The 13680-nt window shown below is 41.2% G+C and overlaps 1 protein-coding gene across 1 annotated transcript in view; it reads right to left on the bottom strand.

The window, feature by feature from the left end:
* The window catches only part of PNPT1 (polyribonucleotide nucleotidyltransferase 1), a 30670-nt gene extending 18488 nt beyond the window's left edge, over positions 1–12182 (bottom strand). The window contains exons 1-13 of the mRNA XM_084798087.1: positions 11960–12182; positions 8796–8856; positions 8082–8156; positions 7321–7426; positions 6432–6481; positions 5364–5427; positions 5223–5270; positions 4270–4383; positions 3937–4123; positions 3274–3325; positions 2701–2758; positions 1512–1608; positions 1066–1168 (exon numbers count right to left, since the gene is read on the bottom strand). Coding sequence (XP_084654213.1) covers positions 1066–1168; positions 1512–1608; positions 2701–2758; positions 3274–3325; positions 3937–4123; positions 4270–4383; positions 5223–5270; positions 5364–5427; positions 6432–6481; positions 7321–7426; positions 8082–8156; positions 8796–8856; positions 11960–12138 — 1194 coding nt within the window. The 5' untranslated portion in view covers positions 12139–12182. The remainder of the gene's footprint in view (positions 1–1065; positions 1169–1511; positions 1609–2700; positions 2759–3273; positions 3326–3936; positions 4124–4269; positions 4384–5222; positions 5271–5363; positions 5428–6431; positions 6482–7320; positions 7427–8081; positions 8157–8795; positions 8857–11959) is intronic.
* Positions 12183–13680: the final 1498 nt, after the last annotated feature.

Genomic DNA, 13680 nt, shown 5'->3' with positions numbered 1-13680 from the left:
GAACAAGTGAATGTTGGAACAAATGCAAATACCAGAAAACAGGTATCTATGTAAAGAAGAAGAGTATGACAGGATCACAGTACATGTAGAAAGCACACAAGGATCATGAATGGATGAATAATGACAATACACCCTAACACAGGGAGAGTAAGTAACTTAATTTTGTGCTTCTAATATTAAAACAAAAATGAAAATACCTAATAGCCCCGGAAAAAGAAACGCACTTACAGCAACAAAAGCAGTGTCCTGGAGAGAGGAGAGAGCAGAAGGAGCTACAGAGACCTGAGGATACTTTTGGAGCTGACTGAAGGTTTATTATCATGTTTGTGAGTTTTCTGTTTGTGGTGCTCGGGACTGAACCCAGGGCTTCTCACACGGTAAGTCCCCAGCACTGAGCTATGGCCCTGTACCAATATGTCCTTTTAAATACGGCATATAATTTAAACATATCTAACCATACATTTTAGGCACCAGGCTAAGCAGTACACTCAGAAAAATGAGGCAAGAGGAACACAAGTTTGAGGCCAACCTGTGCTGCACAGTGAGCCTCCAGGCCACCCCACACTACATAGTGGGAGTCCAGAAACCAACAAAAAAACCACACACAAGAATCCCATTTATGTTAAAAATGTATACTTTACTGCATTAAATTATGTCTTAACAGTACTTAAATTATATTAGTGAACATTAGGGCTCCGCAAAGTGATGTATGCCAAAGGCACTCAGAAGACAAAGGCAGGAGGCTCATGAATTCCAGAGCAGCCTACACTACATAGTGATACACTACACTTGTTGATATCACAGCAAAACACCAGTGACTCTGTTAAAAAAAAAAAAAAAGTTGGGCACTGTAGTATGTGTGCATGTATGATTCTGGTGCACCTATGGAGAGATGGGGGCAGAGACAGTAGAATCACCAGAAACCCACAGGCCAGCTTTCCTGGCAAATGTAGTTGTAAACAACAAAAGAGATTCCCTGACAAGGACGCCTCCCCTCCCCCCACACACACCAAATTTACAGCATCTACATAGCAGATATAATTAAATAACTTCCAAATATGTTACCTGTGTTTGTCCTCTCTGAAATAATGCTGATCCATGAAGTGTTTTAAACAAATCTACCTCACAGCTTATATTCCTAAGTGAAGTCAAATCTCGCCCGTCACACCTGTAGTAAAGTAGTAAAGTAAAGTGGGAAGTCAGAAAAACTAGACCTCTTTATCTCCACCATTAATTTCTAATCCCCAGCTACCTACAGCAACATGTAACATAAATGCTTGGGTTCCACTCTAAGCCCCACAGCATCAGTGTCTGGAGGTGTGGCTTGCACACCAGGAGAGTGAGCCACAGCCACACAGTCCACGTACTCCACAACAGGTGCTCATTACAGAATGTACATTAGTCCTTACTCTTCGATAGAAACCAGTTCCCTCCATGAAGCAGGCTGCTGCTTTAAAGGCAACTTGCAGGCATAGCATCTATTCAACTCTACCACAGGAAGATATATTTACCTTTTGTATTCATTCAAAATAATACTTCTGAAAACCTCCTTTGCAACAACATTGAAGGATTCTATTATTTCAAATTGGTCAACCTCTGGAAATTTTTCTATAGAAAAGAGACAAATAAAAACAAAGGTTTTATCCTTTGGTTTTATCCTTTTGGAATATAAGTTTTCCAAAATTCACAGCATCAAGTCAATTATGGCAGGAACAAGCCAAGGGAGCTGGTGGAACACAGTCTTCAGGCAAAGCAAATAAATCAAATGCTCTTAAGCCAGTTGTAGGAATTTAGATTTTTTTTTTTTTTAAGCCTGATCAAACTCAGGTTTCCAGGCTTGTTCAGCAAGCTGTCACCTGCTGAGCTACTTTGCTGACTATAATTTCTTATTCTTGATAAAAAGGAATTAAAAACAAAAAAACAAAACCTAAACTTTTGAAGATAACTACAGGCAATAGCATTATCTGGAACCAGCAGGATTTTTATTGTAAAATCTGATAAACTCTTCCCAAGAGGGTATCAGTGATAACATTAACAAGAACTTTAGGTCAAGCTTCCCTCATACTCACATTATAAAAGTGATGTTATTCAGGAAGATGCCATTTAGTGGTTATGGAGAGTTAATCTAACAACCCACCCCTCGTGGTTCCAGACAGTGTTAAGAATAACAACAGCATCATGCTGAATGATGACTATGTGCCAGGTACAGAGATGCACATTTACTCTCCATAAACCAGACAGCATTGGTTCTTTCTTTCTTTCTATCTATCTATCTATCTATCTATCTATCTATCTATCTATCTACCTATCTTACAGTATTTTGCCTGCATTTACACCTGCAGGCCAGAAGAGGGCACCAGATCTCATTATAGACTGTTGTGAGCCACCATGTGGTTGCTGGTATTGAACTCAGGACCTTCGGAAGAGCAGCCAGTGCTCTTAACCTCTGAGCCATCTCTCCAGCCCTATTTTTAGGTTTTCAAATGACAGGCTACAGGACTAGCACCTAAAGATCCTAAAGCGGATAAGACAGTAAAATTTTACATTCATTGTTTCCTAGGTGCCTACTCAAGCAAAGTGTTAGCCACACTTCTAGACGTTAACGTGACAGTCACTCCTCATCTGTCATCATTACAAATTTAGAAATGAGAATAACAGGTTTTCAAGGTCTTAACACTGAAAGATGAAAAAAAAAATTACCCTTTAGTTGTTCCTCTGTATCTAATCTTATCTTGTTAATAGCTTCATCTCTGGAAATCTAAAACATCATTGACGTTAGTGTATAAACACGACATTCACAGTTCTAGTTTCAATGTTCCATAAATAGTGCACTATAAAAACAGTAACATTTCTGAAAGATTAAAACCTGATTTAATAAATTCAAGTGCTTATTTTCACATTTCCTTAAAATGTGTATTAAGAATAGGAAAGCAAACAGGTAGGCGTTGACTTAACTTTATAAAGAAAAGTCCAGTTGGAGGTAGAGGATTAGAATTAACAAGAAAGGCGCTGGAAGGGAAGCAAGCACAATTGGGAGTATGGGTATGAGCTCTCAAAGGAAAAATCACTTTTTTCAATGTTTTTTTAGAGATTTATTTACTTATTGTAGTGCTGCAGGGCCTCATGAATGCTGGACAACTGATCTACCACTGAGCCACATCCCTAAACCTGGCCAGACAGTTTTCTTCAAGACAAATAGGACTAATATGCACAAACGAAATTGTATGAGTTACGACAAAAGTCATCTTCAAATAAAACCTAAGGTATACCTACTTTATCATGTTCATAATCCGTAAAAACTGCATAGAGTTTCTCCATCGTGAGTCTATTAAGTATAAAATAAATGTTAACAATATTTGAACTCTGAAGTTTTTATAACTGAAACAAGTTATTAAATAGCAATGAACTACAAATTAAATAATATGTATGTCACTAAGATTAAATGTTGCTTCGTGTCACTGCTAATGTGCTTAATTACACAGAACAGATTTCTTTTCATCTTTCAGGCAATCGCTCACATGGCACTGGACCCGACTTCCTCATTTAATCCCAACTTAGATTCACTCCTGTTTACTTGGTGCCTCCCTGTTTGTTCTAAGCATTGCCAGGCACTGTCTCAGCACTGGGCACAGGGCTGGTTCAAACCCATTTCTTTTTGAGAAATCCATGGGTTTCCTAGATATTCAAATATCATGCTTTATTTCTGTTTCTCTGGACAGTGAGAGATAAAGGATCTGGTTTTTAAACAACAAATGTCTCTCCTTTTCACTTATGACTTAAACTTTTGTCTTGGACTAAGTTCGTGCTGTAACGGTGATTATCCTGTCACAGCAGTGACCTAAAGCAGGAAGGCGCTGCATGTGAAGCAATACAAATGCATTTCCTCAGAGGAAACTTAACCTAGTGACAACGTCCCAGCTGCTCAGGTGTTCTTACTTATGGGTGTATTTCACAATCTCTGGGGAAGGAGTAAATATCTTCTGGGGTGTCCTCTTGGCAACACCGATTTCTTTGACCAACTGCTGGATGCCTTGAATTATTTGCTGGGTATACTTAACCCCAACTTTTACAGCATGGCAAAAGTCCTGCTGTAGAATGTTTTCTGCAGAGGCTTCCAACATGACTAGTTAGAGAAAGAAAGATGATAGTTACTGTCTTAGAACCTTCATCAATGTAGTATTTTAAAATGAAAAACAAAGATACAAATAACAAAAGAAGAAAGTACAACTTGCAAGTAAAATCCAGAATGAATGCATTTCCATTATTTACCAATTTGGCTTTTAGGTGCTCCGGCAACCACTAAATTTAAAGTACTAGAAGACATTTCTTTCCTTGTTGGGTTAACAACACATTCTCCATCAATCATTCCTAATCGTACGGCTCCTAAAACATTAAAATGTTGGCAACTGTTTAATTAAAATTTGCAATTTTCACAGTTATTTATTATAGTAATGACTTCAAACCACTGTCTTTCTGACAACAGAATGACATCTCTGTCTCTCCAGTTGTTACAGTCAGGCCCGGAAAGCCCCCAGCCCATCTTGCTTTTTTGGCTCAGTGGGATGCTCTGACTCACTCTAGTCAACCACCTTTGGCACTCCTGCTTATGTTCTTGCTCTTCTCTCTGTCCAGACTACTCTGCCCAGAGCAAACGCCCGCACTAATGGTTTACTGACACACTGGCTACGCTGGGAAGCTCCACATGACAACCTGGCCTCTGTGTCATTTTCTAAGCACCTTGTCTGGGCCATTGTAATAGTACTGTTTGTAGATAAATATCTGTGCCTTTCCTTTATCTTTCTATTGCTAGTACTCAGATGGCCTTTCTCCATTGGTGCTTAGCCCACTGCTCGCTCTGAAGATACTTCATCATTACAAACTTTAATCATTCACAGACTGCACGGTTACAACTTACAAGGATTATAAGTTACAACATGGTGGTTTTACCTTGAAAGTGTATTTACTCTGCTAATTCCCTACTGTAAAGAAAGAAAAGATACCAAATACAGAGGGAACTAAGAAGCCATAAAAATCACTAACACTGCAAAAGAGTTGGTTACTGATAACAAAACCTAAAGCAAGGATGAAAATGCCTCAAAGACCTGCAAGAAATCTTACAATGCTATCTAGTTCAACTTCCCACGAAGTAACAAATCAGCTCCAATAACATGCTCATCACTACTAAAATAAACAGTGGCTCACACTTTCAAATTGTAACTTACCAATAGGTCCATTCCAAGGGATATCTGATAAGGAGAGGGCTACAGAAGCTTTAAAAAAGAGAAAAATAAAAAACTGAAATTACAACATTTCATTGTTTTAAAGTCAGCAGGGATAATTTTAGTTGGTGTTCTTATACTTACCACCATTAATTGCTAGGATATCAGGTTCGTTGGCGCCATCTACTGCTAGCAGATTACAAAGCACCTGGCAGTAAAGGAGACAAGTGAGACATATAGACAACATGGAGGATGATAGTCAGCATTTTGGCCTAAAATGTAAGAACTATATGACCAATATCCAAATCCCTTAGAGTTAGCTATTATTTAACTAAATCCTTGACACTAGACATTTAAAACTTGAGTTTCCTTTTTTTAAAGTGATACATGGCATGAGTGGCTACCAGGCACTGTTGAACCTAGGGCTTTGCTTTTACTACCAAGCTACATCCCCGGTTCTGTTTCTTCATCTTTAGAGAGGAAAAATATGGCACGTTCCTAAGGGGTTCCTAAGGGGTTTTGTAAATATTAGCTATGTATTTGCATTATTATCAGTTTACATTGCAATGATGTACCTGTGCTAAATTCTTAAAAGAACAATTTTCTTGAGGCTCTGATATTCTCTCAAAGGTATACCTACTTAGTGCAGCTAAGTCAAATGGTTCCCTAAGTATGCTAAGTAAAGCATAATCACCACGAGGGAAGAAAAGAATATTCAAAAAGTATTAAAATGTATCAGAAGTTCAGAAGGCCTGGAAATAAAGATGTTATAAAAAAGGTTAGTCATGATGGCCCACTCACTGCTTGCTCTAACCTCGGCACTTGAGCTATAGAGATTTCTGTCTTGTTTACTAAACAAAAACTATTAGTTATGTTGATTGACCTAGTGAGGCTACTCCGAAGTGCAGCCACCTCATCTGGCCACCACCCACAACTAACCATCCTTACGTACACTCATTTATTTCTTATTGCAGGCTTTCTACATCCTCATTCAGTCTTCCTAGAGAGTTCCCAACAGTCACTTACTTCTACTCATAATTCAGGTGTCAGCTCAAAATAACACCAATCGCATATGGTTTTCAAAGTACTGCCTTTTAAAATGATTTAAAATAGAATGCATAGGTAGCATCAAAATTCTTTCTCTAGAAAGAATTACAGAAATTGAATAATTTAAAAGTATAATATCTGGTAACAAACCCAAGCATAATTTACCTGAGTATCATAAAAATAGCCAGCTGGAAAGAGGGGTCGAATTGAGCGATCTGTCAAAACAAAGGAAAAGCTATTAAAAGGCCCTGGCAGAGCTGCTTTAGAATGAAAAACTACTGAGCTAATACAATAGCTGCTGAGTATGTCACAGACACAAACAAAAGACCATGTGTTAAGAAAAGCACTAAAACATCACTCTCATCAATGCAGATGACTACCCAACAAGGCAGAGGAGGACACTCAAGACCAACAGGAGACAAAAGGAACAGATTTCTTCATCATCGTATCTGAGTACATAAATACAAACTAGCAATTATTGCATAGGGAAACTATAAGCTATAAACAATCCCACAGTATTTGTAGTTGTCAAAGATTTGGAGGGTCATTAGGAAGGCTGATGTAACTAAGTATAGGGCTTGCCTGTCATGTGAATAGCCCCAGGTTTCCTCACCACCACCACCACAACACACACACACACACACACACACACACACACACACACACACACACACACTCATGCCTCTTCCTTCACAAAAAAAGACTTGGAAGATGATAGGTATACTTCAATAGCTGATAAATACAATGCTTTTAGGAATTATTAAGTTGAACATAAAAATGAAAAACCATAAGGGATAAATTTAACAGACATGGGCATGGAATTCACATGTTCAATAGATTCTTTCAATTTACTGAATGCCTCTTGACCAGGCAGGATACTAGCTATAGGGATCTGGCAATGAAGACACAGGCTTTTCCTCCCCTGAAGCATACATCTGAGTGAAGGAACAGATAGTGAATAATATCCAGCGAGTCACACAAGGAAAGGAAGCTTAGCAGACACCGAGGAAGTGAACACTGGCACAATGGAGAAGCGCCTCTACTAATGTCTTACCTATTATTCGACTTGTAAGAATTTCTTTGTCAGAAGAGCCAATCTCCCTTCTAAGGTAGTTTGTGGGGATTCGACCTGCTGCAGCAGCCTTCTGTCTGTAGTCTACCTGAGGTAGCAATGAAGAATTAAGGTACCTTTTTGGGGTAACAAGGTATATCCCAAGAACTGCTACATAAGCACGAATTTTCCTGAGGTTGCTAACAACATATTCTAGACTACAGGTTGTCTTTATTTGCTTTTAGCATTCTCTTACACCTCTCAGGGGAAGAAGAGTATAGAAACCTTCAGCCAACTGATGAAACAAAGCCCTTCACTTAGCAGTCAGGTGACTGCCTTGTCCCCCCACTTTCTACGGTAGCTTACACTGAGCAAGTCAAATAGTTCCTGTCCATGCCCCTGCCCCCGCCTTCCTGTGCATCAACCCTGTGAAACACAATGCCTTTTGTTTATCATATTAGAAAGACAAAAAAATCCTAATCAATTCTTCACTTTATACAGACTCAAATGGAAAGAAACCCCCCCCCCCCAAAAACAATGAATTCATTGCTTCCTTAACACCAAAGTACTCTCATGCTCCCACCAACCTCATCAAGCTAGGTGTTCTGGAGTAAGTCCTCTTAGCCATCAGTTCACCCTCCTAACACACAGGCTCAAACACCCAAGCGCCAGCCTTTGTGTACAGCTTAATTTGAACTTCAGAACTTGTAACAAATTCTACACATACACTATTCTAGGGCTCAGGTAAATAAGCAAATACTTACCACCAATGGCATAAATTGGGACGGTGAAGGTTTTGTTTTACTGACTGCTGTGACCATTACTGCAGTATCACCTGACTTGGTTGAACACACACAAAAATACCAGTAAATTTCTTTGAAATCAGACATTAGTGTGTAAACAGGCACTGAATGAAACCCCACTCCAAGTAAACTCAATGAGAAATCTTTGTCTTTGTCTTTTTTGAAATAATTATATAGCCCTGGTTGTCTGGAATTTACTATGTAGACTTCAGACTCACAGAGAACTACTTCTTCCGCCAGCAGAGGTCCAGAGCACTGGGTTTAACTGCTTGCACCCCCAAGCCTGGCCCAACAACAGACCTCACTTCCTGTGATTACAACCAGCCCAGTCTTGATCCTTTCTATTTGACCAAGCCCAGGGTTAGAATATTCACTGATGGTTTCACACATATCAATGAATTGAATCATATTTTTTATTCCTTAAGAGGAAATTTAGACTATAAAGAAAAAAATTCCAAGAATTACTATAAAAAAAATAGTGAAAACACTTTTTCTAAAAAGACATAGCAGATTTGTTAATAGGCTACACTAAGGCTTAACATTTGGAAGAAAACTTAAAGGTCATTTAGGATATACACCACTGACTCTGATGAGCTAGCACAGCTCTGACACTAGCTATACCTGTAGCAGTGTCTGAACTAGGCCCCAATACCATTATGATGACTAGTTTCTTACCTGCACCACAGCACTGCCATCTGCAAATCTTGCCAGTTTTCCAGAGGATATTTCTAATTTTCTGTTTAAAAATAAAAATTTAATTCAAAATGACACTAGTACAAGTCTTTGCTTAGTAAAAATGATTTGCGAATCTAGAGGAAAGAAAGAATGAAAGGCTCTCCATCATCATAAGTTCCCCCTTCAGAAAAAAAAATCATAAGCACCAAGATTTATGATCATCAAAACACAAAGGAGATTTAGGTGCAGGTTAAAGATGATGGGAGCCGAGGCAGAGGATTCATCTGGAGGAGAGTACTCAGGGAGAAGACAGGGTTCCTATCTGTTAGCTCCCATCTCTCATTATCCCCGACACATAAACTTTCCTCTTCCCCCATTAAAATACTTTTTAAAAATTCTATTACTTTCTAGAAAAAAATAAACTTTTGAATATTGACTACAAAGATTTTCATGTTCTGAAATATAACAGTATTGTGTATGCTAAGTTAAAAATAATAAAGCTCTTTACCTTCTTGTAAATAACAATATTTTGAAGGCTTAAAAATGTAATGATAGCCGGGCATGGTGGCGCACGCCTTTAATCCCAGCACTCGGGAGGCAGAGGCAGGCAGATCGCTGTGAGTTCGAGGCCAGCCTGGTCTACACAGTGAGTCCAGGACAGCCAAGGCTACACAAAGAGACCCTATCTCAAAAAAAAAAAAAAAAAAAAAGTAATGATAATAGTAATAACAAGACTTTCATGCTCAGCACTGCTGTCAATTTAATGATGGGGAAAAGTCTTTCTCAGTCAAAGCTGTGAAGAAGGCTGGAAAGCCAAATATACCATACAAAAATAAAAACTAAAAATATACAATATTTCTTTAAGGTATGGCTCTTTTAGAGCAAAAAATTAAAACTCTTAGGAAAAAACTGTAGGAATAAATCTCCATAAACTCAGATTAGAAAATGCCTTTTTTGACGTGACACCAAAAGCCCAAATAGAGAGGCAAGATGTGTCTCATGCAAGCACACACCAGCTCCTGCCTACAACTACCCACAAGGCACAGGTGTATACTTACACTTAAGGATGTCTACACTTAGTTCTAAAAGTAAAATGTTATTACCTGTAAACATCATATACATTGGGAAATAATGTATGAACACATGGGTATATTGAAAGGCCGTGAGGAAAAAACAGGGCCAAGGAATCATCAGACACAGCCAAGCAGTGAACGGTGCAGCACCCTCATCTGGAGCCAAGAGAAAGACATTTAACAATGCCAATAGTGATGGAGGCATTGAACTGCTGTGCGTTAAAGGACTGACAGGCAGAGAACTGGCGGTCCCTAAGGTCCCCATTGGGTGGCATGGCCTCTTCAAACTATTGTAGGTCTTCATACCTGTTTGTCCTTCTGTCTGGACCCAACTCTGACCCTCAGCTCTTCAGCTGAGTTTCACCCTGTAGGCTGGCCCTGTGGACCTCCAGTAGCTCTGCAAATGGAACTACCAGCAGCAGTCTCTGTATCTGTCTGAGCTCTTTGCCTCTAGACTAGTCTTTATCAAGTCCCTGAACTATGCAGCATCTTTAACTCTGCAGTCACCTTGTAACTTACATTTATACAAATACATAGGTATTATTACTGTCCAAGGTGTAATGTGCAGTCTGAGGGTGGACTGAAAGAAACCCTGTTTGCTAACAGCCAGCTTGTACCAAAGGAAATTAGAATCACCTGGCAAACGGCTAACAGAACTGATACTGAAAGGCCATGAGGAAAAAACAGGGCCAAGAAATCATCAGACACAGCCAACCAGTGAATTCAATGAATTCTTTTTTTAAATTAACTTATTCATATTACATCTCAATTATTAGCCCATCCCTTGTATCCTCCCATTCCTCTCTCCTTCCCGCTTCTCCCCTACTTCCCTCCCCTATGTCTGTGACTGAGGGGGACCTCCTCCCCCTGTATCTGCTCATAGGGTATTGAGTCTCTTCTTTGTGACCTGTTATTCTACCTGTTATTCTTCCTCTGAGTGCCACCAGGCCTCCCCATCAAGGGGACGTGGTCAGAAATGGGGCCCCAGAGTTTGTATGAAAGTCAGACCTCACTCACCACTCAACGGTGGAGAATGTCCTGTCCATCGGCTAGGTCTGGGTAGGGGTTCGAAGTTTACTGCCTATAGTTTCCTTGGCTGGTGCCATAGTTTGAGCAGGAGGGACCCCAGGACCCAGATCCGCCTGTCATAATGTTAGGTGAGAGAAGCATGGGAGAATGGGGAAATAGAAGGATCCAGAATTCAATGAATTCTGATAATGCAGAAAGGATTGGGGAGGGGCACATGTGCTTTTGGTTGTTTCTAAGAAAACTATAGCCTATGTATAAAATATCTCCAAACACAGATGACCCATACTACATGGATAGCAATATGGGGTTTGGAACAGGTTTGAAGTTTAATATGTCAAACAATGTGAGTGAATGCCTACCTCAGTATTGTGAAAACATAATAAGATGATGATGCAGTAAGCAACAACAGAACACAGTGAAGGGAAAAGTAGGACGCCAAGGAAGGGCGGGGCTAGCTGCCCGCCACAGAAAAATGTTTTATTTTTTAAATTTAAAATATTTTCATTTTCTCTCCCCTCTCCGAGGGAGGGGCGTGCAGGTGCCCCAGCTTTCTTAACTCTGAGAAATGTACCTTTCTGACCTTTTGTTGTCTTAACTACAAAATGAAGGTCACCGTACCTTCACGACAGGCTTACAGGCGACTGTGTGCACCATATAGCTGGCATTCAACAAAATGACAGTCCTAACTCTGGCTCACACTGACCTCGCTTTCGGCAGCGAATTGAGCTGGGGCACCTACTGACAACTCATCGCCTCGAGGTGGCAGTGGTATAGGTTTTCTACTTCAGAGCCCGAGGTCTCGGAAAATACAGAGAAAGGATGTCAGGGGCAGACTCAGACTCAGAGGGGAAGTCCTGCACAGAGCTGGGAGGAAAGGCAAAGGGCAGCGGGCGGCGTGGGCAAGGGCAGGGCCCAGGGAGACGGACTTCAAGTCCAGAAAAGGCAATCTCGAACTTAGGTTTGAGGTAGAGGGGTTAAAAGAGACTCAGGCTGCGAGATCTGGCTACCAGCGGCGGCTGGCAGGACACCGCGTGAAGTCTGCGAACTCACACCGCCCCTTACCTGTGTCCCAGGTCCACAGTCACCGCTCGGGACCCGGTGCTGCTCCACAGCGCTCGCACCTGCAAAGGCGTAAGCGCCCGACTCCGCCCGGGCCCGCCGACGGGACAGAGGGGACCGAGGGGGCCGAAGCCCTGCGGCCGGAGACCCAGGCGCGAGCAGCACCGCCTGCAGGCCGCCATGACACCCAGCGCGCGAAGGCCCGGAGCGGCGCCTCATTGGCCAGCCGGCGTGTGGGCGGAGCCCGACGCGGTTTCGTTTCCGCGGTGCCTCCGGGCCTCCGGGAAAACGCTCCTTGGCCGCTTTCTACGTAGCTCCAAGAGGGTCAAACTACCAGAATGCGTTCTGTTTGTATGTTTTTTTGTTTTGATTTGTTTTTGTGTTTCCTTTCTCCTCCCCTTACCGCGCTAATCTCAGCACTCAGGAGGCAGAGGCAGGAGGATCTCTGTGAGTTCAAGGCCAGGCTGTTCTACAGAGTGAGTTCCAGGACAGTCAGGGCTACACAGAGAAACCCTGTCAAAACCAAACACACACACCCCCCACATGGTGGGGATGGAGAGAGAGAGAGAGAGAGAGAGAGAGAGAGAGAGAGAGAGAGAGAGAGAGAGAGAGAGAGAGAGGGAGGGAGGGAGGGAGGGAGGGAGGGAGGGAGGGAGGGAGGGAGGGAGGGAGGGAGAGACAGAGAGAGAGAGAGAAGGGGGAGGGGGAGAGGGAGAGAAAGGATATTAAGGAAAGCTCTTTTAATAATCCTCTCTGTCTCTCTGTCTCTCTCTCTTGTGTGTGTGTGTATCGCGGTTTTAAAAAAGTCTTAGAACATGTTTAATAAATATATGTAACAAAAATCGACTCATGTTTATTTGGTTCTGTTAAGATCTAGGTTTGTATGTATGGAAGGGCACGGAAGAGCTTCCTACTCAAACGGTGGCCGATAATAACTACATGAGTTTGAGAGTTCAGGAAGAGGCTCTGCCTCAAAAAATAAGTAGAGTGCTATTCAGCAAGACACCTCACTTAAAACTCTGGTCTCCACGAATATGTCCACACACATGCCATGTACCTGCACACACGTGTGTCCACACACATGCAAACTCGCATACACATAAGCAAAAACCACCAAAACAGAACAAAACCAAGAAACAGTTCCCGCCCCCCCCCTCTCAACTTAATTTCACTTAACTTTTATTCAGTTGTAAATGTAGGAGAGGTGCATAAAAACGGGAGGAGTCTTTATTTCTTAATGATGATCTAAAATAATTAGAATTGTAGTAATTTTGAGTCATAAGCTCAAAAGCAAATATAAACAGTCAAGTTTGTGGCAGTTTTCTCCCCCACAATATGTTATGCTAGTCAGGTTAACACAGAGACAAAATATAAATCCTTGTGACTGTAGCAGCTAAAACTGATTTCTGAGGTTTTCACATCCTAGAAAGCAAAGTTCTGCTAAATATGTTCAACAGTTACAATGTAATTTAAAAGTTTTATATGACTCTTGGAGAATATTAGAGGTGATTCCATTTAAATCCATGAACACTGTTTCTCATTTTTCCTTTTTCATCATCAAATTAAACTGCATCAACATAATACCACTGTGTACTCTGTGTGACGATTTTTTTTTCGAAACAGGGTTTCTCTGTGTAGCCTTGACTGTCCTGGACTCACTTTGTAGTCCAGGCTGGCCTCGAACTCACAGCAATCCGCCTGTCTCTGCCTCCCGAGTGCTGGGA

This window comes from Acomys minous, assembly GCF_964271855.1.
Source record: "Acomys minous genome assembly, chromosome: 10".
Lineage (NCBI taxonomy): Eukaryota > Metazoa > Chordata > Mammalia > Rodentia > Muridae > Acomys > Acomys minous.
Note: the sequence above shows the minus strand (reverse complement) of the source record. Positions and strands in the feature narration are given on the sequence as shown.